The sequence below is a fragment of the Leucopleurus acutus genome, assembly GCF_964270905.1.
Source record: "Leucopleurus acutus genome assembly, chromosome: 1".
NCBI classification, from domain to species: Eukaryota; Metazoa; Chordata; class Mammalia; order Artiodactyla; family Delphinidae; genus Leucopleurus; species Leucopleurus acutus.
Window position 1 is genome coordinate 27,229,069 of NC_139142.1, and position 27,976 is coordinate 27,257,044.

The 27,976-nt window shown below is 39.5% G+C and overlaps 1 protein-coding gene across 6 annotated transcripts; it reads left to right on the plus strand.

Moving 5' to 3' along the window:
- The first annotated feature begins 51 nt into the window (after positions 1–51).
- Positions 52–27,726, plus strand: MLH3 (mutL homolog 3). Of its 6 annotated transcripts, XM_082838744.1 has the most exons (13): positions 52–98; positions 1,484–4,836; positions 7,244–7,342; positions 8,046–8,131; positions 8,870–8,974; positions 10,004–10,076; positions 14,626–14,697; positions 15,982–16,093; positions 17,102–17,261; positions 24,151–24,174; positions 24,280–24,358; positions 26,260–26,411; positions 27,373–27,726. In XM_082838744.1, the coding sequence occupies exons 2-13, from the start codon at positions 1,551–1,553 to the stop codon at positions 27,493–27,495; spliced, it is 4,371 nt and encodes a 1,456-aa protein (XP_082694870.1). In that variant the 5' UTR covers positions 52–98; positions 1,484–1,550; the 3' UTR covers positions 27,496–27,726. The 6 variants fall into 6 exon arrangements, with proteins under 6 accessions (XP_082694870.1, XP_082694871.1, XP_082694872.1 ...); XM_082838745.1 differs by lacking the exon at positions 7,244–7,342; XM_082838747.1 differs by lacking the exon at positions 52–98 and having other exon boundaries at positions 1,518–4,836.
- Positions 27,727–27,976: the final 250 nt, after the last annotated feature.

Here is a 27,976-nt window from a genome sequence, read left to right on the forward strand (position 1 = left end):
GTGCGTGAGCCTCGCGTGCACGAGCCTTGCGAGCCAACGTGCGCGCGTCCGGCGTCCGAGGCGGTTGGTGTCAGGGAGTTGTTGAGGCACGATACGAGGTGACTTGGGGAAAAGCACGCGACGAAAGGATGATTCCGGGAGCTCTTCTACCACTAGAAGGGCCCTGGCGACCGCTGCGGGCCAACTTTACGGGCCAGCTGCGCAGGGGCTCCGGGAGGCCCCCTGGCCTGCCTTCAGCGGGGCGCCCGAGCCTGGGCAGGCTGGGGTTTCTGGTTGCCGGCTGGGGTTTCTGGTTGCCAGCTGGGGGAGGGGATGGGGGTGGAGCTTGGGTCTGGCGGGGTAGGCGGCCTCCGCCCTGCTCCCCGAAGCTTTCTTATTAGCTCGGAACCCGGATGGAGTTGTCCCGTTTGTCCCAGGAGCCCTGAAAGGACTGGGATATAATCAGGAAATCGTTGAGTTGGGTAGCAGTCGGAATACTTATTAAACGTTTACCTCTCATCTTTTGCCAGCTGCAAAGTTCATGATGTTAGAAATCGTCAGATCTGCAATTATCGCTCTGATTTTACCGGGTTTGAAAAACTAGCCCTACCACTTGCGAGAGGTCCCCCCCCATGCTGCTCTCAGCTGTGAAGGGAGGGGACCTTTAATTGCACTATAATCTTATTTTTTTTACCTGTCAGAAAACTTAAAATCAAGTTTAAACAGCCCCTTGCCATCATGATTATTGCCAAGGTAGTTTGAAGCCATCTGTAAAGACCAAAATACAAAATAATAGTAAGGGCCTTCTGAAAACTTAGCAAAGTAATACATGAACAAGATTTAAAAATCAAATACAGAACGGCTTACAATGACAAGGAATTTTCCTATCCTATCCTTTCCCATTCTTAGTCTGTTTCCCCTGAGATAACTACATTTAGCCAATAATAATAATTATTATTATTAATCTTAATCTCTTCTTGACATAATTTGATTTTATTTCCTTTTGTTCCTTCACCCTAGTTATTACAGTGTCTTAACACTTCATTATAAGTTTTTTCTAAAAGTCATGGTTATTGTGTAATGTATAAATGTTGTGAAACTAGCTTGGACTTTTTTTCATGAATAATTTCTAGCTAATGTTTCTTAGCGTAATTTAGGCATCTGTTTTTGGTGAAGTGATTAGCATTTTGAACATGTCTTTGCAGGTCAGCTTCAAGTGTGATTATGATTTCACTTTAGGGCATATGGGATTTAGAGAGGAGCAGTAAAAATTATGAAATTATGAATGCTGTTTTGGATGTTAAAATCACTGCACCAAACAAGAGCTGTGTGATCTGCCTAGAGATCAGAGCTGTAATTTGTTTTGTTTTACAATGTGGTTTAGTAAGAGATTTCATTTACCTCAAATATTTCTTTATAAAGCTTGAGAGAAATGGTTGATGCCGTGTAACTCCGAAGCTTTAAATGTGTGTGTGTGTGTTTTGTTTTGTTTTTCCTCCCATAGGCAATTATTTCCAGTCAGAAAAGGGAACCAGTGCCTGCCTGGCTTTCTCACCAGCTTTCTACCTGCCATGATCAAGTGCTTGTCAGTTGAAGTACAAGCCAGGTTGCGTTCTGGTTTGGCTATATGCTCCTTAGGCCAGTGTGTTGAAGAGCTTGCCCTCAATAGTATTGATGCTGAAGCAAAATGTGTGGCTGTCAGGGTAAACATGGAAACCTTCCAAGTTCAGGTGATAGACAATGGATTTGGGATGGGGAGTGATGATGTAGACAAGGTGGGAAATCGTTATTTCACTAGTAAATGCGACTCTGTACAGGACTTGGAGAACCCGAGGTTTTATGGTTTCCGAGGGGAGGCCTTGGCCAGTATAGCTGACATGGCCAGTGCTGTGGAAATTTCATCCAAGAAAAACAAGTCAATGAAAACTTTTGTGAAGCTGTTTCAGAATGGAAAAGTCCTGAAAGCTTGTGAAGCTGACTTGACTCGACCAAGTGCTGGGACAACAGTCACCGTATATAACCTATTTTATCAGTTACCTGTAAGGAGGAAATGCATGGATCCTAGACTGGAGTTTGAGAAGGTTAGGCAGAGGATAGAAGCTCTCTCACTCATGCACCCTTCCATTTCTTTCTCTTTGAGAAATGATGTTTCTGGTTCCATGGTTCTTCAGCTCCCTAAAACCAAAGACATATGTTCCCGATTTTGTCAAATCTATGGACTGGGTAAGTCCCAAAAGTTAAGAGAAATAGATTTTAAATATAAGGAGTTTGAGCTTAGTGGCTATATCAGCTCTGAAGCACATTATAATAAGAATATGCAGTTTTTGTTTGTGAACAAGAGGCTAGTTTTAAGGACAAAGTTGCATAAACTCATTGACTTTTTATTAAGGAAAGAAAGCATTATATGCAAGCCAAAGAACGGCTCTGCCAGTAGGCAAACGAATTCAAGTCCTCGGCCTCGGTCTAGCCCAGAACTCCATGGTATATATGTAATCAACATGCAGTGCCACTTCTGTGAGTATGACGTGTGCCTGGAGCCAGCAAAAACTCTGATTGAGTTTCAGAACTGGGATACTGTTTTGGTTTGTATTCAGGAAGGAGTAAAAATGTTTTTAAAGAAAGAAAAATTATTTGTGGAATTATCAAGTGAAGACCTTAAGGAATTTAGTGAAGAAAATGAGTTTAGTTTATTTAGTGCCACTCTTCAGAAGCAAGTGTCCTCTGATGAGAAGTGTGACCAGGTCAATTTCCAAGAAGCATGTAATAATATTTTGGATTCCTGTGAAATGTTTAATTTGCAATCAAAAGCTGTGAAAAGAAAAGCTCCTGTAGAAAACATAAGCACACAGAATTCTAGGGACTCGGAAGCTATCAGAAAAAAGACAAATGATTCATTTTTGTATACTTACAAATCCGATGGGCCAGCGCATAGTGAAATGGAGTCATCTTTACAAAACGAAGATAGCACTTGCTCAGAGTCAAGGATCTTAGAACAAGAGACAGCTGAAGCATCAGAATCAGGAGCAAATGAGAAACATAAAAAGTCTTGCTTGGAACTTAACTCTTCAGAAAATCCATGTGGAGCCAGTTCAGAAATGTCTGCAAGCCCTTTTCAGACACTTTATCACTTTGAGGGGAGTGGAGAAGGTCTAGAAATACAGAAAGTAAGTACTACTGCTAATGGCATGGCTGCCAACATCCTGAAAAATAATAGAATTCAGAATCAACCAGAGAGATTTAAAGATGCTACTGAAATGGGATGCCAACCTCTGCCTGTTGAGACGGCATTATCGGGAGCACATGGTGCTCAGAGAGAAGAGAAAAGAAAAGAAGAACCTAGTAATTGTGGAAGAATAAATGTTTTTAGTTATGGGCAAGTTAAATTATGTTCCACTGGCTTCATAACTCATGTGGTACAAAATGAGCAAACTAAATCAACTGAAACAGAACATTTATTTAACAATTATGTTCAACCTGGTTTTGTGAGTGCCAAAGAAACATTTGGAAATAGAACATGCCATTCATTTGAGACTCCAAACACCAAAGATTTAACCACCACTTTAAGTAAAGAATTTGCCCAACTGCCCAACAAAAGATTGTGCAGAACAAATATAAGTTATGGGCTAGAGAACAAACCTACAGCAACTTATAAAAATTTTGCTGTTTTTCAGGAAAGTAGTAAAACATCGTACACAGGTTGCTCACTACCTGACACATCCTCTTTCACTTGGGGTAGACGTGGTTCAAATGGTAGTAAGAACACAGGTAAGTTGATTTGTTCTGCCAAACCCATAGCTCATAAGAAGCTAAGCTTAAGTTCACAACTAGGATCTTTAGAGAAGTTTAAGAGGCAATATGGGAAGGTTAAAAATCCTCCGAATACAGAAGTGGAGGAAAGTATCACTTCAGAAATCACTACCGATCTCAGTCCTCAGGTTGAACCTGACATTCTGTGGAAAGACAAAAACCACTTAGACAACTCTGGTATTTGTAAAATCACTACTATGAAACATGATGATTCAAATAGTAGTTGTCAACCAGTAAGTCACATGTTTTATTCAGAAAAGTTACCATTCTCCAAGGAAGACAGTTGTTTGGAAGAACAGATGCCTTGCTTAAGAGAAAGCCCTATACCTCTACAGGAGTTATCTCATTTTAACAGAAAGCCTTTGGATGTTGAGAAGTCACCTGAATCACTAGCCTTTAAATTATCCAGATTGAAAGGCTCCGAAAGAGAGACCCAAACAATGGAGATGACGAGTTATTTTAATGAACTTTCACAATCAGATTCAAGTAGGAAAGACAGTGACTTGTCCAGTGGGTTAACCCTAGATTCTTGTAAGTTATTTAAAAATGAGCATAAAAAACCAGAAAGTGGCAACATCCCAGTGTCGGACTCTGTCACACAGGGTAATCCCTTCAATAAAGACAGTGAAACACACGCTAACAGCAATACAACAGAGAACGCTGTGATGTCAGAAACTCCTTTAGCACTGCCCTATGATCATTCTACAGTTATCGGTAAGGATTCATATGTTCTTATAGCTTCAGAACAACAGATTGGAAGTCCCGACTCTCCGAGTAGAATGTTAGTGCGTCACGGAGAAGATTCCACAGCTGGCCAAAATGGAACTTGTTGTCAGAGTGAGGAATCTATAGCAAGAACTTGTTCTGAAAATGAAGAGTCCAACGCGTGTTCTTTGGATTGGCAGCAGCATTTTGATGTAGCCCTGGGAAGAATGGTTTACGTCAACAAGCTAACAGGACTTAGCACGTTCACTGCTCCTACTGAGGACGTTCGGGCTGCTTGTACTAAAGACCTGACAACTATGGCTGTGGATGTTCTACTTGAGAATGGTAAGTAGATGGTGTTCACTGGCATGGATGCTTTGGAAGGTGGGAATAATGGCTGAGGAGTAAGATAATCATGTTCAAAGAGATTATCTCAGCGGATAGAATATTTTGAAGCTTAATTATAAAATGTATGTGAAAAGTCTCCAGATCTATTATTATTTAAACATAAAAATACAGTGAAAGAATGATACAGAATGGAAGTGTATGTATATGTGTCTATGGGTGTAGGTATGTGCAAGAGGGTGAGACAGTTTTTAATGAAAATGGTGCTATTGATAGTTGAGAAGATCTACAGTGTTTCCCTACCCCACTTTCCCCTCTCTCCCAAACACACAACTCTAAGAAATTTGTCTTTAAAGGCACCTGCAATGCCAGCGTGGTATTTTTCTGGAAGTTGCTCTCTGCAGCTCCCAGGTAAAGGGCCAGAATGAACCTGTAATCATCGTAGGTTTCCCAGGAAAATCTATGGCTCAGTACAGTAGTATATTTATAAACTTTTTTTTTTTAAAGAAAAAAACTTGACCATAAATTTTGGGGAATATAGTTTAAGGATGTATTTTTATAATCATACTTTTCAAATGTACTTTATTATAATACATATGCTAATAATCTTGATCTGTATAAGTGGCTGTTATTCAGAAAGACAATAATGTGGCTTTTAGATCAGACCACAAGGCCACATTGGAGCCTAGGCTAGGACTCTGAGTTCCCAGGTCTCAGGCAGCATTAAAAGTGACATTGTTTTGGCAGCGTGTTGAGAGCCAGATGTTGGGAGATGGTAAAACTGATTTCCATCTGGCAATAATCTTGGTTTTGCATCAGGATGATAAACACTAAATGTTCATCTGTATTAAAAGTCTTGAATGTTGCAAAAGAATGTAAATACTATGAAGGTAATTGCAAATTAACTTATAATTTCTCCCTAGGATAAGTATCTCTAACAGGAGGCTCTGATTTATTTAAGGTTAAATAAGGCTTTTATTTTTCAATGGTTTCCAGTTTTTTTCCTTGTGAAAAAAATAATCACTGTAGTAACTTTCAAAATATTAAATAGAAGAAAACCCTTTTCTTCAGTACTGCTCCTGAGACTAGCAGGCGGCTCATAAAGACACACGTGTTTTTCAACGTATGTAGTTTTGTGTCCTGATTTATAGTGAATGCTTATCGGAGGTAAATCTAAGGCACTGGCACCTCATCTTCCTGAAATGCAACTGCTTCTGATGTGGTGACAAAAAATAACTGGATCACATTAAACTGAGATGGTTGTTGCTAAAACAAAGGGGGGCAATCTTGGCTGCCATGCTCAACCTAAACATCTGCTCCTGTTAAACAAATCTAGATGTGTAAAACACTTCAACCTGCTCAACACCTGCGTTAGCAAGTCTTGTGGTGAACTTTTGAGAGTCATGTTAAGTCAGAGATTCATAATGAGAAATTAAGTAATTATAGGGTCTAGAAACTAGTTCGAAGAAAAGATGGCTTCCGAGCACCCTCCATTCACAGGAAGGAAATGGCTGGAAATGGCTGGTGCGTAGCAGAACAGTAGGACTTGTTGAACCACCCATAAAACATCACATGAGATGAACTGTTAAGAGGTAAATTTAATTGGACAGAAGAGAGGATCTATAAAGGTAATTTTAAGGAATAGTGTCAAGTCTCCAAGCCCTGGTAGTTTTTTTCTTTAAAATGTCTTTAACGCTGTCCTTTCTGTTAATAGTGACACAACCTTATTTCACCTCACACTTTACTTTTATCATTCTGAATTTATCTCTCTCCAGTTTTTGTCCAACATGTTTATCTTTTTGAAATAATATTTTCATCATGTTTTGCCCCTGTTGAAAACTGTCAAATTCAGCATTGTTCCTAAAACTCAAATCTTATCATCCTTCAGAGAGGAGGGTAGAATTTGGGCCAGATCTTACTGGACTTTGGAATTTAAGTTGAGAACCTTTCATTCATTCATCTATTCACTTATTCACTCATTTGCTGGTCATTCACACTGTGTTTGGAGCTGCCACATTGCAGATTAAATGGCTTTGCTTTCAAGAGTCCACAGTCTATTAGGGAGGACAGCCATCTAAACAATTATAATATGATGAGATAAATGTTAGACACATACTGGGCACACACACATATAGAGAGACACATATATTGGGAATAAGAGGCAGGAAAATTGGGGATCTATTCTTCCTCATTCTGTCTGATATAGATGGCTAATAGGACTAAGCATTAATGCAGATTCCTAAGTTAGCAGAATAATTTCATTAAAGAACTTCTGACTCAATTTGTTGTTTAGTAGTCTGCCTTATGTCTTAATTCAGTTTGTGAAGAAAGAGATTTTATGTAACTTAATTTTTTAATAGTTTATTTTTTGAGTTCAAATGTCTAGGTTTTTCTTTTTTCTATTTAGGATCTCAGTACAGGTGTCATCCTTTTAGAAGCGACCTTGTTCTTCCTTTCCTTCCTAGAGCCCGGGAAGAGAGGACTGTGATGAGACAGAATAACAGAGGTAGGGGCATTAACAGAGATTGCCAGAACACCTAGTACATACTGTGCCACCTAGCTTAAAGAAAACAAAGCAGGGTTGTGTTATTGAGCTTGATCAGTGCCAGCTGTGCCTTCCTGGAACCAGGAATTCCCCACGGTCCTGTTTAACAGCAGAACTAAGTAATTCAGTGCATGCATTTAGATCAGAAATTACTTTTCCAGACGAGGTCAATACTGTGTGATCATGCAGTCTGTGGTGCCTTGTGATTGAGAAAATGTTTCTTATTTGTAAAGATTGGAGCTGAGTCCATATTGCATTAGTTTTATATAAGCAAAATTCTTATCTGCAAAAAAAGCTACAGACATTTATCATTTTTCTTTTCTTCATTTCTAAAAATAGATAAGGTATATTTTTACCTAAAAGAAGTGAGGCTACTAATTTGAACTGGTTTTTCTTCTGGACTTGTATTCTGAAATATCTGGTGCAAATAGTTTGGAGAAAAAACTATAGTGCCAGAAGATACAGTCATCAAGTTTAGTTTAAAAAGTAACAGATCAAAACAATTTAGAGATACAGCAAACGCTGCACATTTGCAGTATGTGGGAACAATGTGTCTGATCTTTGGTCTTGAGGCTGCACCACACCAAGCATGAGACACCATTCACCATTCACCCACTTCCCTGAGGCTCTTGATGCCAACTTTACTTGTCCCCTTTTGCTGTAGCTACTGGGGACGGTGCTGTTGGTCCCGAATCGCTTCAGTCTTTGTTCTCAGAATGGGACAACCCAGTATTTGCCCGTTATCCAGAGGTAGGTCTGCAGCAATTTTTCTTTGCTTGTTATTTAAAAATTTGAATTTCATTTAAATTGGGTATGGACACGAATGACTATATTCATTTGTAATTATGAATGGCAAGTGAGCATGTTTCCAAATAATTTATTTGGAAATTAATATTTACTGTAGAGAGGAGGAATCAGAATTCATAGCAGTTTGGAAGCTCGGACATTTTGGATTATACATGTGTAACCACTTTGTGAATAGTGAGTGTGTTACCACTCTCAGAAACCCTGACTTGCAGCTTTGGCAAAGTATTTAGGATGGTGGTAATAAAAACTGTTATCATTAGATAAAGCAGTGGATCTTCTGCTAGAGGAACAGTTCACCACTGGACCTGAGTATGCATCCTCTCCTCAGTGGGTTATCACACAATGCGCTTTGTGTGTTGTGATACAGGTGTAGAGTATATGAGCATTTGTTACTGATTCATCAGTTAAGATGTCTTTAAGGACTTGCTCATGAAGCGCAGGCAAATTGTTATTCTGAAAGTATTGGTGTTTGTCAGTAATTTTCTGTATAAACAAAAATTATTATTTAAGAGTAATAATTCATAAAGCCTTTTGAATTTTTATAAGTTCCCTGAATTCAACCCACCTCTAATAGGTTCTGTGAAAATGAATGTTTGTAAGGCACTTTGAGATCTTGGGTAAAACAGTTTTGCAGACATAAAAGATTACAGTGTAAATGACGTTTGATCTGGGTCTTTCTAGGTTGCTGTTGACGTTAGCAGCGGCCAGGCTGAGAGCCTAGCAGTTAAAATTCACAACATCTTGTATCCTTATCGTTTCACCAAAGAAATGATTCACTCCATGCAGGTAAAAGATTGACTGTAAAATCTCATTAAAATATGTATATATATATATAAGACCTAAGCTAGACTAACTCTTGTGAAATTGGATTTATTGGATGATATAGACCATCCTGGTCAAGGCACATGTGTTCTTTTTAATCTTACTGAAACTTTTATCATCAGAAGAAAAAGCGAAGGATTAATTATAATTACAAAGAAAAAAGTGTCCTTTGTAGTGTGAGCAGGTTTGGAGGGATGAATTATGGATTCAGGCTCACAGTTTCAAGGATTATATATTGACTTTCTATATTGACAATAATTTGTATTTGTAAATCAACCAAGTAATGTAGAGAAATTGTCCTTAACTGTGCAACAATGCCCCTTTTTAAATGACCCTCTATTGTATGAGGCTACAAATGATATGGCTTAGGAGACCCCAGATTGAGGAGTTCCATTAACAGAAGGGACCCCTTCTCTCATCTGCTTTTCTAGTTTGCCCTCTCTCTACGCCACTCAGGTTGTCTTCATCTCCTTATTTTCAGTATGGAAACAAATCAGGAGGTTAGACCGATCTAGGCAGAGCAGAGCCACCAAGGTCTGAAGCCACCGGTGGCTTTTAACTTACTGCTTTAAGGACTAGCTCCTACAAGATGGGTTTCCTTGCTTTTGCATACATTTTCCAAATTTTTTTCAGACCTATTTGTTAGCAATCTCTGGTCGTATTAATAAATCTCTAGTCATATCACCTGTTAATAAGAGTCATTCTGTTGGGAACATTTCAAATCTACTTGAAAGTTTTATTAGCATTAATCCTCTTAGATGCCTCAGTCTGTTTCCTTGTAGTCTCTCCTTTTGTCTTCTGATCACTCTACTTGCCTGTTCTTTTTTCCTTCCTAATGACTCCCTCAGGTTCATCAGCACCTGTCCTCAGTCTTAGATATGAATGTTATAATGCAAACAACTTTAAATTAAGTACAGTTTTGTCTCTCTCTATGCAGATAAGCTTTTGTTAATCTTTATTTAGTATTGTACCACTTATTTGAATGTATGGCAGGTTCTCCAGCAAGTGGATAACAAGTTTATTGCCTGTGTAATGAGCACTAGGACTGAAGAGAATGGTGAGGCAGGTAAGAAAGAGGTTTAGCCTCAGTAACCAGATGGTCTTCTTTTTTTAAATTTATTTATTTGTTTGTTTGTTTTTATTTTTGGCTGCATTGGGTCTTCGTTGCTATGCGCAGGCTTTCTCTAGTTGTGGTGAGCAGGGGCTACTCTTCGCTGTGGTGTGTGGGCTTCTCATTGCGGTGGCTTCTCTTGTAGTGGAGCACGGGCTCTAGGCACGCAGGCTTCAGTAGTTGTGGCTTGCGGTCTCTTGAGCGCAGGCTCAGTAGTTGTGGTGCACGGGCTTAGTTGCTCCACGGCATGTGGGATCTTCCCAGGCCAGGGCTCGAACCTGTGTTCCTTGCATTGGCAGGCAGATTCTTAACCACTGCACCACCAGGGAAGCCCCAGCTGGTCTTCTGACAACCTCCTTTTAAGGTTATTTTTTTTATATACGACACAGTTTCAATGATTTGGACAGATTAGGAAAAACCAATCTAACTTAATATTATGAAACAACAGTTTTAAAGTACATTTAGTTTTATATTCATAGACATGTATATACATGTTAAACTATTAAGAGTGGTTACCTTGGGAGTGCGAATGGAAATGGGCAGAGGGGAAATTTCATCTTTTACTCTTTAAAATATTTTATAGTCTTTGACTTTTTAATAATGTTTTAATGTGTTCCCTTTATAATAATAGAAAGTTTATATGATGAACTCTGATAGATTTATCAAGAGTTACATATAATCTCTTGGTGACCTGCTTTAATAAAACAACAAGAATTTGTAAATAATAACATTAACTCATTCAACAAATATTGAGTGCCTGTTGCATGCCAGGAACTGTGCTAGGGATACAATGGTAGGAGAAAATATTCATGCAAGAGAAACAGATAGTTACACAAACAATTAAAATTTTAACTCTAGTGTTATGGAGGAGAGAAACAAGATGCTGTAAGAATCTGTATTGGGAGATTTGATTTAGTAGGGAGGTCAGGGAAGGTTTTGTGGGTAAAGTGAGATCTGAAGTATAAGTTAACTAGGTAACGAAAGGAGGGAGGAGTATTCTGGGCAGAGGGAATAATATGCAATTTGTGCTTTCCTCTCCTTCAGTGATAGGAAGCAGGGCAAGCCCTTCCTTGTGTGAGAGCAGGAGACAGGCTAGACAAGTAGGTTGCAGCCAGATCTTAAAGACCAATTACAAGCTTCGTCTTCCTCCCAGCACCAATTGGAAACAACTGAAGGCTTTTTGTTTTCTTTTTTATTGTTTGTTTTCGCAGCGGCACATGTCACATCACATTTGCATTTTGAAAATACTGCTCTGGCTGCAGTGTGGAGCCTGGAGCGCGTGTCGAGATGGAGTCCCAGTAACTGCAGAGAGACTGTTAGGAGGATGTTGCAATATCTAAGAAATGATGGTTAGCTGGGATCAGGGTGACCTAGAGAAAAAGATATTTAGGAGATAAAGTCAGCAGGACTTGGTGATGGATTGGATATGGGGAAGGTATATCAAAGATGACTCCTGGTTTTCTGACCTATGTAACTGAGTGGATGATGTTGCAGGACGACGAGGTTGGAGAAGAAGCAGGCAAGCAGGGTGAAAATCATGAGTTCAGTCTGAAATCCCTTTGAAATGTTCAAGAATGTGTCAGGAATATTACAGGTGTAGGATGCGAGAAGCATTCTGACATGGAGATCTAAATCTGAGCTGTCAGCATAAAGTCAGTCACTGAAGTCATGTGTATAAATTTTAACACCTAGAAGAAGAAGGAAGAGTGAGGAGGGGAAGAGAGATTCTGAATCTAGAGTAATTCCGCCATTTAATAGCTGGGTAGAAAAGGGTGAACCAGCAAGAGAGGTTATGAAACAACAGAAATAGGAAGAAAACAAGCAAAGGTTGTGTTGCAAAGCCAAGACTTTGTACTAAGTGCTGCCGAGAGGTTAAGATGAGGACCAAAATTATCTGTTAGGTTTCCAGACAGTGGAGGTCAGGGACTTCAGATGAGAGCTGTTTCAGAGAAGACATAGGACAGGAGACACTCCAAAATCTGTGACATGGAAGAGGGACTAAGGAGAGTGAGGGTGCGAGGCTTTTTTTTTAACTGGGAGACTCTCGAGCCATTTACAAGGAATGCTTGATCCTGTCAGGCTCTGGAAAAGGCCTGAGTGGCTGAGTCTTGAGCACCACTCGAGGAGTTGGCTCCCGATGGGTAGACCTGCAGGCGAGAGCGTCTAAAGTTTGAAAGCAGTTCATTCTCTTTGTACTTCAAAATATTCTTTTTTATCTTGTTTACAGTATAAATTTATTTAGTAAATGTCACCACAGATCAAAGGTAAAGTAACCAAAAGTTTTGTCGTAATTATCATAAATATAGAATTAGTGAAGGTCAAATTCTAGTAGTCTTACTACTTCTAGAAAGTGAATAGATTGTTTTCTAAAGTTTTGATTACCTGGAATTCTTTGTTGTTTAATACCAAAATCTCTACTAAGGGCACCTGAGACGGGTGTAGCCACAAAATCTCCAGACAGTTAAATTTCTCTTGAGATTCTGGATTGTTACGGTATTGGTTAGCTGCCATCAAGGAGTACTTTTATATAAAGGATTTTTCGAAATCAAAATGTAAGTATTTTTATTGTTGCTCACAAATACCAAAAGCAACCTATTCCTATAATTGAGTTACTTTTATTTTAATATTTGCACATATTTTTAATGGATAAATATACTTGTTTTACATTATTGTGAAATTAATGCCATATAATGGCATTTTTTATTGCATGTTTCCACCTATAATAAAATACAGTTGTTCAGTTATGATCCTCTAAAGAATAAGGATTCATTCATTTATTCTGTAAATATTTACTGAGTGCCTGTTATGTGCCTAGTGCTATTATACATGCCAGGAATATAACAGACAAAAATCCTTGCCCTGATGAAGATTCTATTCTGTTATTTTGGAATATCAAAAATACAGCTCTGACATGAGTAAATTACCTTCATATATTCTGCTTCATTCAATGAATGGAAAATACCATGAACATTTTGTAGACTATAAATCATTCCTCCAGAGTCAGGTGCAGGATTGATTTCGTAGGGTCTCTGACTCTTGGTGATTCACATTGGCTCAGGTTTTGAGTTTGAGGTTACTCCCTCATAATTTATTATTTATTCCATTGTTCTGCCCAATACAGGATGTTCAGTATTCATCACAACCAGCTGCAACTCCTCCTATCCTCAAAGGAGTTTAAAATTCAACATTTTGGGGCCTGTTCTGTGGTTGAACATGCTGTCAGAAAAATCATAATCTTTTTATTTTTCAAGTCAGTAGCTCTTACGCCATGAATTTGATGGTGTCATACAAACAATTTTTTTAATCTTTAGTAGAAATAGGAAAAACAGGCATTATCTAGTTTGATCAAATTCAAGAGGAGAACTTTTATTTCAATATAATCAGTAACAATAAACCTCAACCCTTTGGCCAAAAGTAATAAAATTACAAGCTAAAAAGATGTACTAATGTAATAGAGAATCAGTCCTCCTGTCAGTGAGAAAGGGATTTATTTCCCTGTAGGTTTGGCTTTGGGGTCAGGACATTCTGCTTCTCTCTTGCACCTGAGAGTGTAAAGCCTTGCTACTCAAAATCAAGGTCTGTAAATAACATCACCTGGGAGTTTGTTAGACTTGCACAATCTTGTGTCCCACCCCTAACCTACTGAATCAGAATCTGCATCTTAATAAGATCCCCAGGTGATTTGTCTGCTGTTCAAAGTTTGCAAAGCCTGAGTCTAAAGCTAGGCAAACTGTGGCCTGGGGGCCGGATCCAGCCATAACCTGTTTTTGTACAGCCAGGGAGATAAGAATGGTTTTTACTTTTTTTTTTAATTGACGTGTAGTTAATTTACCGTGTTACATTAGTTTCAGGTATACTACACTTTTAAATAGTAAAAAAAGAGCAAAGGAAGAGTTATATTTTTCGACACATTAAAATTATATGAAATTAATATTTCAGTGTCTGTAAAAAGTTTATTGGAACACAGCTACAATATTCACATGTCTATGGCGGCTTTGGTTCAGAATGAATATTTGAGTAGTTGTGACAGAAACCATGTGTCCCAAAAGCCTAAAATATTTACTGTGTGGCATTTCACAGAAAAATCTTGCTGACCTGTGATCTGAAGTGTAGTAGAATGCTTCATGGGTTCTGGGGCAGCTTGCGAATCAAGGTCAGCTGACTATAAAATGTGTGGTTTAATGATCCTTCATTGTATCAAATTTGAATTAATAAAGCAAAATCAGTATTTAAACATTAAGAAGTAGGGCTTTCACCATGTTTTAGAAATGAAATACTAATGAACTAAAGAGTTTTTCATCAGGGATACATTTGTTTTCGTTTTTCCCATAACTTTAACTTTGTAGGAAATAAAAGATACAGTTGCTATTGCTCAGTTTGTATGCTCCTCTTATGCTCACGTTGTTAAATAGTTTGAATTAAGCTTTTTCTCCCTCAACGCAACATGATTATTTTAATCTTGACCTGAGAATTTGAAAGCCGGTGGTGCTTGCTGGTCTTCTAGGTGGAAACCTGCTAGTCTTGGTGGACCAGCATGCTGCCCATGAGCGCATCCGACTGGAGCAGCTGACCATTGGTAAGGATCTGCTGAGGACTAGGAAAGATTCGGGACTCCCCAGCAGAGTTAATGTACCTGAAAGAGTTTTTCTAACTGTGACTGTTGTGAAAAAAGATGAATTGTACGTTTTAAAAAATGAAGCTGAAAAAAAAAAAACTGTAAAGAAAAAATGAAGCTGAAGCCTGCAGGTATGGCTTCTTTTATAATTGAAAGAAGGTAGTAGTTCACTTTACTAATTCAAACATGTGGGTCTTAACACATGGTCAAAGGCATATTTGCTGTATGCCTTATCATCAACCCTAAAGATTAGGCTACTTTATTACAACTTTCAGCACAAGGATACGCCCCTCCACATGCCCATGTGATCTTGGTTTACCTTCACAGTTCATCAGGCAGAGACTACCAAGCAGCTCAGAAGGCCCAATATATTGTTTTTATTTTAAAATTTAATTTGTTTTTGAATAGGTAGTATAATCCAATAGGCTCAAGTCTGAAAGGTACAAAAGGGAATAAAATAAGGTCTCTTTTCTACCCTTGCCCTTCATCCAACCTAGTTTCTCTCCCCAGAGGCAACCTGTATCACTGATTTGTTATGGATTCTTCCAAAGTCAATATGTGCTTTTTAATCTTTGCTACCCATTTTTCTCATATGAGGCAGTCTGTTCCCCAAGGTGTAAAATACCAGAAAAATCTTTACTCCTGTGGTCAAGTAATAAAAAACCCAAATGTTGTAGAGTTAGTTGAGGACCTAGGGAGGTATTTCATGGACTAGAATGGCAGTGATGTTACTTCCATGTTCACTTTTCCTCATAAAATGAAGACCTAAGAGTTGGGAAAGATACAATAAAAAGTATTAGAAAAACTTTCTTGCTCTAGGCCCTGGACCATTTGAGAATAGTACTGACTGATTCTCTTCAGAGCCTGGGAAATCCTTCTGGAAGAATGAGGGGGCCTTCTTGAGCCACTGGGTTGTGAAGTAAACCCCTTTTATCTCCCCAGTAATCCATATTAGTCAGCCTCTGTTACTGAAACCACATTTGTTGACTATCTACAGGAACATCGCATTGTTCATTTGAATGTAAGATTAAGTCTTATATTTCTTATTTAAGAAAATACTGCTAAAATGAATAAACAAACTAAATATTTACTAGTTTGACTTTAATAATGGAAATTCAAAGCCTAAAACTGAACACTGAACATGCTGCTAAGCATTATAATAATTCCATGACTGTGTCCTCATTTTTATCTGAATCTGGAAGACTTCACTTCCTGCTCTTAACCCATTCATCTTTCTCTCAATAGGTTCCTATGAGAAGCAACAGCCACAAGGCTCTGGTCGAAAAAAATTACTGTCTTCCACTATAAGTCCTCCACTAGAGATAACAGTGACAGAGGAACAAAGGAGACTCTTATCGTTAGTACCACCATGAGGTTGTGATGTTGCTAATGTACATTCTCTGGCCAGGGTATAAGCATAACTATTGTTGCTTATCTCAGTTGAGGCACTGAGACCAAGAGAGGTTACATGACTTGTTCAAGGTCATAACAAGTTTTAAGTGGTGGAGCAGGCACTCAGATGCAGGTCGTCTGACTCCAAATGCTGTTCTTTCCACTATATCACAGCTATTGAGTATAGGATAGAGTTTCCCTGATAATTTTTTCCAGCAGTTGGCTTAGAGTACTCTTACCATTTCTTGGAACGGTCAATATTTATGCTGTGCTGTTTCTGAAAGTGAAGTTACTGCAGTAATTGCTTCCATTCTGCTTTGCCTTGGTACATTCTAGATTCTTAGTTTTTGTTACCATAATCATACTGGGAAGAAAGTAAAACACCAGGCCACAAGGAGGGGGCAAATCATACAATGAGTCACAAGATAGGACATTTTCCTACTTCGGGGTGGCACAAATTATTGGAAATAAAAAAGAGAGAATTGTCTCTAAATTTATTTAAAGTTTGGGAATATGCCACTGCCAATAAATCTTTTTCCCTGGGGTATAATTTATATTAGAGGCAGATCCATTTATTTACATTCCGTTAATTAGGACTTCTCAGTTCCTCCCACTGTTAATTTCTCCCTGCTTTTAATGCTGATTCAAAACATTCTTAACCCTTTTATTTGTGCCAAACTTCTTTAAGTGCCAGCGAGGAGAAGTTAGCAATTCCTCAGTGAAGAATAAAACATTTAGGAACAAGACATAGAAACAAATTGATTCTCTCAACGGAAAAGAGGAAAAAAAAATGAAGGTTACTGTAATTCAAAAAGGAAATTTGATAATAAAATCTAAATAAACAACCATGAGTGTGAGAAAAATATTGTACGTTTTAAAGCTTTTGGCAGCTTTTGAGAAACTATCAGGCATTTGGAACTGATACTGAAATGTGAATGAAGTAATTCTTTTACATTTGAGGTTCTCTCTTTAGGTGTTACCACAAAAATCTGGAAGATCTGGGCCTTGAAATTATATTTCCAGACACTAGTGATTCTCTGGTCCTTGTAGGAAAAGTACCACTCTGTTTTGTGGAAAGAGAAGCCAGTGAACTTCGAAGAGGGAGATCTACTGTGACCAAGAGCATTGTGGAGGTAAGACACAGCTGCAAAAGCTGAGAAAACTGCTGAGTGCTAATAACCTCCTACTTTGTTCAGAAATTCTCTATATTCATCTTTTATTCAACAAGCATTTATGAAATAACCTGCTGGGTGCCAGGTGCCAGAGATTCAAAGATGAATTAGCTCAAGGTGAGGGAGAAGGACATTTAAATAATTATACTATAATGAAATTTGGCCAGCAGAGGTATGTTCAAAAGTGCTGTGGAAATACAGAATATTTACTGTGCCCGGGAGGGTGGAGGTCAAGGAAACTATCACAGAAAAGCATTTGTTTTTTTGTTTGTTTGTTTCAGGAAAAGCCTTGTAGAACAGTAGGAGCCTGCCAAGTACAGAAGAGGGGATAAGGTCATTCTAGACAGAATAACAGATATCAGAGACTTGAAGCAGATCCCGTGCTTAGGGAGCTACCAGTACACATGGCTCGAATTAAGATACACACAAGGTAGTGGTGGGCCTAGATGAGGCTAGATAGGTTGTCAAGGCCAACTCATAAAGGGATTTACCATATTCAGCTGAATAGTTTGCATTTCATCCTGTAGGCAGCCAATGAAGAAGAGCAAAATACACTTTAGCACTGCATTTTAAATACTTTACTGACGTGTTTCGTTTTTTTAAAACAATTTATTTTGTATTTGTTGTCTTTTCTTTCCTCCTTTCCTGTTTTCTATTAGAGTTTTCTTTATTTCTCTTTTTTTCCCCTCTACTGGTTTAGAAGGGGAATTTTAGCTTGCATATATAACACAGTTTAAAGGTAATTTGTTCTTCTGTTCTCTTCATAAACCGTACACAAACCTTACCACCCTTTCTCTTGTACCACTTTTCTCCCATCTTCCATTTTGTTGCCTGTTTTAATTCCACCTTGTCTTTAATTCCCCTGGTAGACCTTAATTTTATAGTAAATGTTTATTTAGCTTAACCAAAATGTTTTCCATTCTTTGTTCACTATTGCTTCTTGCATCCTGTTTATTCTTTGTGTTCATTTTTCTTTTCACTGAAGTAAATCTCTTAAAAGTTCTTTTGTTAAGAGTCCAAGAATAAAATATCTTTGAAAACATCTTTATTCCACCTTCACATTTGCATGATTGTCTAGCTAAAAGTAGAATTCCATTTTCTTATTTATTCCTCAAACATTTCAAAAATATTCTATTACTTCTGACATTCTATTTTTGCTACTGAAGTCCACTGTCAATTTTATTATCATTACTTTGTAGGTAGCCTGATTTTGTCTCTGGTTGCTTTTAAGATTTCTCTGTCTTTGGTGTTCTGCCATTTCCCTATGATATATCTTTGTGTGGATTTATTTTGATTTCCTTCTTGAGATTCATCTTACATATTCAATTTGGAAAATATAGTTATTATCACTTCCAACATTGCTTCTTCCCGCCTTCTCTCTCTTGCCTCCTAGAAATGCTGTCAGATGTCTACTGGACCTTATCATTCTATTCTCCATGTCTTTTGCCTTCTCTTTCATATTTCCCATGGTTTTATCTCTCTGTGATGTATTCTGGGAAATTTCCTCATTTATCTTCCAGTAAACTAAGTTCACTCTTCATCTACTGTTTAATTAGGTGTTTAACTTGTCCACTGGGTTCTTTATTTCAATGACTGTTATTTTTTTCCAGAAGTTTTATTTGGCTCTTTCTCAGATCTATCTGTTCGTTTTTCATGGTGTCCTTTTTTATTCATTGTGGTTTCTTAACTCCTTCTTTAGCTCTTTCTGTTTGGAGCACAGGAAAATCCACATCAACTCAGTCTATCATTTTTTCCAGAAATCTGAATTACTTTAGTAATATTTAAAAATAAAAAGTAGAAGATAGATTTAGTGGATAAAGTGTGGGATACATGGATATAGGAAAGATTTGAGGTAGAGAGCAGTTGAGAGGCTAGTGCACTGGTGCAAGTAAGACAGTATGAAGATTTGACTAAGTCAGTAGCAGTGGGAATGGAGAGGAGGGACGTATTTGAAAGGTAGAATCAAGAGGACCTGGTGAGCAAGAGAATATAAAAGAGATAAAGGAGAAAAGATAAGTAATGATTCTGAGGGCTCTCACTCAGATGACGAGAGGGATGGCGCCGTTGACAGAAAAAGGAAACAGAGGAGGAGAAGTACACCTGGCTAGGGAGTTAGATTATGAGCCTTAGTTTAGACACACTGAATGTGCCTTCAAATGGAGATGTCCAGTGGATGGACAGACTTTGAGATCTAGCACTTGGGAAAGAAGTCAGGGCTGTAGTATCTATTTGGGGGTTAACAGTATACAGTTGGCCCTTGAACAACATGGGTTTCAACTGTGCGGGTCCACTTATACTCGAATTTTTTTCAAAAAACACACACTACACTATTACAGGATCTGCGGTTGGTTGAATTCCCAGATGTGGAACCGCGTCTACGGAGGGCTAACTGTAAGGTTATACAAGGATTTTCTACCGCACAGAGGGTTGGTGCCCCTAACTCCTGTGTTGTTCAAGGGTCAATTGTATATATTTTGATAATATCAGAATCTGGAGAAGGGTCTAACAGACGTGCAATTGTTCAGGGAGAATATGAAGAGAAAAAGAGAGCCAAGCATGGAGGCTGTGGAACACCAGCATTCAGGGTGTATATGTTTTGGCAAAGGTCCAGAAAGCTACTGCTGAAAAGAAGAGACTGTAAAGGATGGTTGAAAATATTTGGTCAGAGAAGGAGGAGGAAAACCAGGGAAAAGTAATATTGCCACAGCCAAGGGAAGTTTTAAGCAAGAAGGAAATGGTCAACAGTGGCCGGAGAGTAAAGCCTGAGGAGTTGGATTTGGCTGTCAGGGGACACTGCCTGCCTTGTGGAATCTGTTCCTAGGGGTGGGCAGGGGGTCAGGAGTGAGGGAAGGGAGAAAGGGGAGCTAAGGAGCCCTCTCTTTCCAGGACTTCGGCTACATACCAAAGAGATGGGGGCGACAGCTAAAGGTTAAGGGTGTCAGGAAGTGTGGGGCAGGACACAGGTGGAGGAAAGGTTTTTGTTTCTTTTCAGATGGGAGAGACTTGAGCATGTTTGTAGTCTAAGTGTGAGAAGACATTGGAGAGGAGGAGGCAGCTAACATGCCAGCTTTGGGATCATCTTGACTTTACCCTTCCCAGAACTGCCCTTTGATCAGACCACCTCTGCTCGGCTTTCAGCAGCGCTCTTTTCTCCCAACAGAGCTTATTTTCTCCAAGGCCCCTCCTCCAAATTGTCTTAAATCCAAGAGATAGGATCTGTTAGAATCTTTTATAGTAATTCAATCCTTAAGTATTTAACGAGAAAATTGTAATGAAAACTTTTCCTAAAGTGACTTCAAAGAGTACTGGCAAGAAGTTTACCTCAAACTGAAACAAGGCTTATGGTTTCAGCAAGTCTTGATTATGTTAATTCAGGCTGATCAGGAGAGATTTTGTTGATTCTGAAAGAAGCTGGGAACAGTTCTGGTATCTTGAAAAAGCGGTAGTTACTTGGATCTAGCAGTTGAAAGATCACGAAGACATCTTTCTGTAAAGTTCTATCCTCTAGCCTAATGAATGAGCCTTTTAAATACTAAATTATCTGGCATTAGTGTTCAATTTGAAATCGAACATTTGAAATGTGAAATGAATGGAGAATAAGATCCGTTTCCCCTTCTCCACGCTTACAGACTGATGTTTTACAAGTCCCAGATACATAAGCACAAGAGAGAAGAGCAAAGAAGTTAGGTTTGATCTGTATCCACACTAAACTTTGTTAGTGGGCCAGGTACTATGAGACATCTTTCTATTTAGGTTTGTTTGGGAAAATATGTGGCTTTTAAAAAATACATAGTATCTACCAACTAGCTCTTGGTAACTGTGCTCATTTATAAGTATGGTGGACTAGTCTGTAAATGAGGCAGGGAAGAGAATTTTCTTTTTCGTTTTGAAGTTTTAAACTTTTAAATTCTTTTTATTTTTTTAATTGGAGCATAACTGCTTTACAATGTTGTATTCTGCTGTACAATGAAATGAATCAGCTATATGTATACCTATATGCCCTCCCTCTTGGACCTCCCTCCCACCTCCCTCCCCCATCTAGGCCATCACAGAGCACCAAGCTGAGCTTCCTGTGCTCTATAGCATGTTCCCACTAGCTATCTGTTTTACGCATGGCAGTGTATATATGTCAATCCTAATCCCCCAATTTGTCCCACCCTCCCCTTCCCACCCCCCCATGTCCATATGTCCGTTCTCTACATCTGTGTCTCGATTCCTGCCCTGCAGATAGATTCATCTGTACCATTTTTTTTCTAGATTCCACATATATGTGTTAATATACAATATTTGTTTTTCTCTTTCTGGATTACTTCACTCTGTATGACAGACTTTAGGTCCATCCACATCTCTACAAATGACCCAATTTCGTTCCTTTCTATGGCTGAGTAATATTCCATTGTATATATATACCACATCTTCCTTATCCATTCATCTGTTGTTGGACATTTCAGTTGTTTCCATGTCCTGGCTACGGTAAATAGTGCTGCAGTGAACTTTGGGGTACATGTGTCTTTTTTTTTTTTTTTAAACATCTTCATTGGAGTATAATAGTTTTACAATGTTGTGTTAGTTTCTGCTGAATAACAAAGTGAATCAGCTATATGTATACATATATCCCCATATCTCCTCCCTCTTGAGCCTCCCTCCCACCCTCCCTATCCCACCCTGCCCATTTTGAATTATGCTTCTCAGGGTATATGCCCAGCAATGGGATTGCTGGGTCATATGGTGATTGTATTTTTAGTTTTTTAAGGAACCTCCATACTGTTCTCTATAGTGGCTGTATCAATTTACATTCTCACCAACAGTGCAAGAGGGTTCCCTTTTCTCCACACCCTCTCCAGAATTTATTGTTTGTAGATTTTTTGATGATGGCCATTCTGACTGGTGTGAAGTGATACCTCATTGTAGTTTTTGTTTGTTTGTTTGTTTGTTTGCGGTACGCGGGCCTCTCACTGTTGTGGCCTCTCCTGTTGCGGAGCACAGGCTCCGGACGCGCAGACTCAGCGGCCATGGCTTACGGGCCCAGCCGCTCCGCGGCATATGGGATCTTCCTGGACCGGGGCACAAACCTGTGTCCCCTTCATTGGCAGGCGGACTCTTAACCACTGCGCCACCAGGGAAGCCCTCATTGTAGTTTTTTAAATTTACTTTTATTTGTTAATTTTTGGCTGCGTTGGGTCTTTGTTGCTGCGTGCAGACCTTCTCTAATTGCAGCGAGCAGGGGATACTCTTCATTGCAGTGCGCAGGCTTCTCATTGCAGTGGCTTCTCTAGTTGTGGAGCACGGGCTCTAGGCATGCAGGCTTCAGTAGTTGTGGCTTGTGGGCTCTAGAGTGCAGGCTCAGTAGTTGTGGCACATTGCTCCATTGTGGGCTTAGTTGCTCCACGGCATGTGGGATCTTCCCGGACCAGGGCTCCAACCCGTGTCCCTTGCATTGGCAGGTGGATTCTTAACCACTGCGTCACTGGGCAAGTCCCTCATTGTAGTTCTGATTTGCATTTCTCTAATGATTAGTGATGTTGAGCAGCTTTTCATGTGCCTCTTGGCCATCTGTATGTCTTCTTTGGTGACATGTCTGTTTAGGTCTTCTGCCCATTTTTGGATTGGGTTGTTTGTTTTTTTGATATTGAGCTCCATGAGCTGTCTGTATATTTTGGAGATTAATCCTTTGTGTGTTGCTTCATTTGCAAATATTTTCTCCCATCCTGAGGGTTGTCTTTTCGTCTTGTTTATGGTTTCCTTTGCTGTACAAAAGCTTTTAAGTTTAATTAGGTCTCATTTGTTTATTTTTGTTTTTATTTTCATTACTCTAGGAGGTGGGTCAAAAGAGATCTTGCTGTGGTTTATATCAAAGAGTGTTTTTCCTAAGTTTTCGGGAAGAGAACTTTCTGAGTCTGGTTTAAAAAGAAGTCTATCATGTTGTAATCTTAGGAAGCTAATTTTTTTTTTTTTTTGCCGCACCGCTTGGCTTGTGGGATCTTAGTTCCCCAACCAGGGATTGAACCCAGGTCCCAGCAGTGAAAGCTCTGAGTCCTAACCACTGGACCACGAGGGTATTCCCAGGAAGCTAATTTATACATAGCCATTTCTAGGAGTAAAGAAATCCTGTGTTTTCTTATAAAGAAATTATTAAATATGCCATATCTCAAAACAGTTTTTAACCTCCAGAGGGTAAACAAATTAGTAGCACGAAATAGTGTCTGCTTTAAATTTCTTTAGTCCTTTTGTAAATATTAACATCTGCAGGGATGTTACTATTGAAAAGGCTACCCTAGGGACAGAGATATGCAAAGGAGGAGAAATTTCTCAACAAAATGCCTCAGAGAGCAAGCTTTTTGACCTGAAGGGAATTGTCACACACAAAAAAATGCCTGTGGGAACTAAGTGACTACTTATTTTTATGATATTTAAACAAGTGTTATACTGAGTGCATAGTTGTAGTGATGATTGTCGTGTATTTATTCTGTTCATGTGCAGTATTAAACATGTTCTAGCTAAGATTGTAAATGCAAACAGAGAGCCTCTTAGTGAGAAACCTCCCTGCTATTCAGTTGAGTCATTAGGCTACCAGTTATATAACCTCATGAGTTGATGAGCGATCTCTGGAGAAAGCTTCAGTAGCTAAATACATTCTCCATTCAGTAAGAGTTCTTTCAGTTGTCTTGGTATTTTGTATTCAAAGTGCCTTACAACAAGTAAATTATTTGCATCTAGGTGCTATATTGCTGGAATTCTTTTCTTCAAGAGGCATATTTTAAAGAAGAAAATTGGAATATTTTGTAAATTATCAAAGGGCTATTATAACATAGCAATCGATTAATGCCTGTTTTCCTTTTTCTCCTCGTAGGAATTTATTCAAGAACAATTGGAGGTAAGCTTTTCTCTTATTTTGGGGTTTCACACAGAGACACCGCACACAGAAAGCTCCATTGTCCCATTTGCTTTTCCACTAATAAAGGATGTGTTTATGCATTAGCTACTCCAGACCACAGGAGGCATCCAAGGGACTTTGCCACTGACTGTCCAGAAGGTGTTGGCATCCCAAGCCTGCCATGGTAAGACTCTCGACACACTAGCTATTGAGTGCCTTTGCGTGCTGCGCGCTGGCAGGGTTCAGCAGTTATGAAAGAAGTAGAAGACACGATTATCACCTGCCTCTTGGAGGGTTCAGTTTGGATCAGGAAACAGTACACTAAAAATTACTTTTACAAAGCAAAATACCACCATATATATTGGACCATAATGCAGACTGACTTATATGAGTGGAGCAGTAACTGCATTTTTGAGTCAAGTTTTGAATGAGCTGTGGGACATGGATTCAGAGGAAGGGAGAGATTACTACAGGGGAGGAAATAGCCTGTGCAGAGATCCAGAGGCAGAAACAAATTAGTTATATGAGGAGCAGCAAAGAATATCAGGAAATTAAGCTGGTGAGGAAGCACAGAAACCTAGAAGGTCACAGCAAAACCTTTAGACTTTATACAGAGGGCAAGAATCATTGAGGGTTCTTGAGTAGCGCAATATGATAAAATACAGAAAACGGTATTGGAGGAACCTACTTTAGGGATCATGACAGCCACAGAATCCCCTGCAACTATCATTTGACCATGGTGGGGTGTCCCCTCCAGACACCCTCCCTCCATTTGATCTCTCCCCATCAACCTTCTCCTCTCTTCACTTCCTGTCTTTTCTGGCTTTGTAACCTCAGTCGCTCATTAGTTTGTCTCCTGTGAATATCACAAACTCCTTCCCCCCTTTATCCTATCTTTACTCCTCATATTACTCCATCCCCAATTTCATCATCTCTGCCTTCAGAGTGTATCTTAAATGTCTCCGATGTGATCGGTTTCTACTGCCGCCTCCCTAGTTCTTGCCACTGTTGAGTCCTCTGACTTAGTCTCCTCACATCTATTCTGGCTCCCCTTCAAGCCATTCTTCCCTCAACACCCAGAGGAATCTTTTTGAAACATTCCTCTGAGCATGTCATTCTTCTACCAAAAGCCTGACAATGACTACCCATTGCTCATGGGATGAACATTTTATTCTTTACCATGGCCTGCAGGCGTCTTCATGGTCCAGCCTCTGCCTGCCTCTCCAGTTTCTTCTCACATCCCTCTCCACCTTGCCCTTCACATTCCAGCCTGCTTCCTTGGTCTTGGTCTTGTGTGCTAAATTCTGCGCTTGCCTTTCTCCTCTGTCTGAAATGCCCTTCTGCTCATTCTTCAATTAGCCATGTTTTTCTTAACCTAAGATCTCAGATTAAATATCATTTTGTCAGGAAAGCCTTCCCTGAGCCTCCTAAACTGGGTTTGGTCTTCCGGTTATATATTCTTCGATATTCTGTATTTTATAGTACTTATAATTTAAACTATTGCGTAACTGTTTAATGCTTGTCTCACCTATTAGATTGTAAGCATCATGGGGGTGCAGGGCATCCATCTCATTCACTGCCTGGCACACCTCCAACACAGAGTGTATACTTAATAAATATTTGTTGACTGAGTGAATTAATGTATGCATAAAGGCAGATTCTGACAATATGAGAGTTTAGAGTAAGAAGATTATGCTAGGAATAGAAAAAAGCAGCAAATAAAATGGACACTGTAGGGAAACAATTAGAGATCTTGGTGATAGATTGGCTCTGGATGAAAGATGACCTTGATTTCACAAACCTAAGACGTAGGCAAAAATATTGCTCTTGCCTCTTTGAAAAAACTCTGCAGGCAAAATCCTAACAAGTTAAGGGATGCCTGCTACAGGGATTAGACAGACAGTGACTCCATAAGGAAAAGCTGAGCGCAGGTCTGTCCTGAAGCCAATTTCAAGCAGTATTAAAGTCACATGAAAGGAGCCTCAGAACCACGTTGCTCTTCCCAGATATTTGGCTCTGACCCCAGGGCCAGCACCGGTTTCCCACCGTACACACCATACCCTCTTGTTTCTGTCTTTTGTTTAGGGGCCATTAAGTTTAATGACGACCTGAGCCTAGAGGAGAGCTGTCGCCTTATTGAAGCTCTGTCCTGGTGCCAGCTGCCTTTCCAGTGTGCTCATGGCAGGCCCTCCATGCTGCCATTAGCCGACATTGACCACTTGGAGCAGGACAAACAGGTGGAGCAATGACTAACAGGAGACTAGCTCCTATTAACCAAATGTAATCTGTCTTAATCCTTTCCCAATTATGAGAGTTTTGAAAAATATGCATTGGAAGTTTTCTTGGAAGTCTCACCATTTCATCTTCTAGCTCAAATTCAAAATGGAGTTTAGGCTGAACTATCTCATTATACATATGATGCCTTTGTATTTTATAAGTTTACCACATGTACAGACTGATGTATCCTGAACATTTGTTGCCTACGGGCTCTAGGTTTGATAAGATGCAGAAGTTCTCTCTGGGGCCACAGAAGGTTGGTAGAAACACAGCAAATTCACTGCTGGCAAATGTAGCCGCAACAGCCAGTTGCTTGATAGTGCTTACTGGAAATGGTAGCCATCTCCAGGGATCTCTAGAATAACGATTTGAGGACCTTCAGGCAGGAAACCAAGCTTAGGACATTTCACATAATGCTTTGGCCCTGATGGCTCAGCAGTCCAGCAACAATGATGTGGATAATGCAATAAAGGCACCGAGTGGTTTAAACTAAAGAGCATTTTCTGTCCTTGTTATAATCTTAAATGAAACAGAACGTGAGAGCATCATAGGAATGTCTACGTTGCCACTTTCCAAAATCTTTTATTTTGCTTACCTTTCCTGTCAAGGGCTATAAAGTCTTTTATTGCATGGAGTTTTCAGGTACTGATGTTTTCTGACTCATCTAGTACATTTTACTCCATTAAGAACTTTTTGTTTCATATGACAGTGAAAAAAATGAAAAAAGTTTTGTCTCCATTCCCGAACAGATGTGCCTCTAGACTGAGTTTTCAGTCCCATTTATCCTAAGGAAATCTATAATCTTTTCCCAATCCAGAAATTAGAAATCAAAACTGATTTGAGTAGCCATAATTAGGAAATACTTATATGTTCCTTGGCTTTTCATACTGCTAACTGGAGTTATTCTCTTTCTTCCCATAGATTAAACCCAATCTTGCTAAACTTCGCAGAATGGCTCAGGCCTGGCATCTCTTTGGAAAAGCAGAAGGATGTGATACAGGGCAACGCCTGCAGGCATCTGCGCCTCCTTGTGAGCTGCCATGAGAACAGAATCATGGTCTCTAAGGAACCAAAGGGATGCTGACTGTAGGCCTCTGGGCAGAGACTGTGAGCAGCAGGCACTGGCAAGGTCTTGACTGACTGGGCCCAGGGCACCAATCAGCATCTCCACCTTCCCTGAGCAGATGATCCCTCCAGTTAAGTAGCCAGATGGAATTCAAGCCTAAAGACAGTTCATTCATTGGCATCCGTGGACACTGGAGGTTGCCCTATAATATCTACTTTTTGTAATTTATTTGGGGATAAAATCTAGTGATTAATTGTTTGATTGTCTGGTTGTTTGTGGGATTTTGGGGGGATGGGATGGGGTTTTTTGGTTTTGTTTTGCAATTTTTTTCCAGCCTCATAGTTTGCACTGATGTGATCTACCTGATGCTGAACTCCCAGGGCTCAAGCCTGCCTTCCCTAGACCTCCCACAGCCTGCTCCCACAGCCCCTCCTTCCCCCCCAGCCTCCTCCACTTCCC

Bases quoted from the DNA above. Each gene is read 5' to 3' on its own strand.
- MLH3 (XM_082838744.1), top strand. From the start codon at position 1,551: ATGATCAAGTGCTTGTCAGTTGAAGTACAAGCCAGGTTGCGTTCTGGT. The intron at 8,132-8,869 runs GTAGGTCTGCAG...GGGTCTTTCTAG, and splicing joins TATTTGCCCGTTATCCAGAG to GTTGCTGTTGACGTTAGCAG. The intron at 24,175-24,279 runs GTAAGCTTTTCT...TTTATGCATTAG, and splicing joins TTATTCAAGAACAATTGGAG to CTACTCCAGACCACAGGAGG.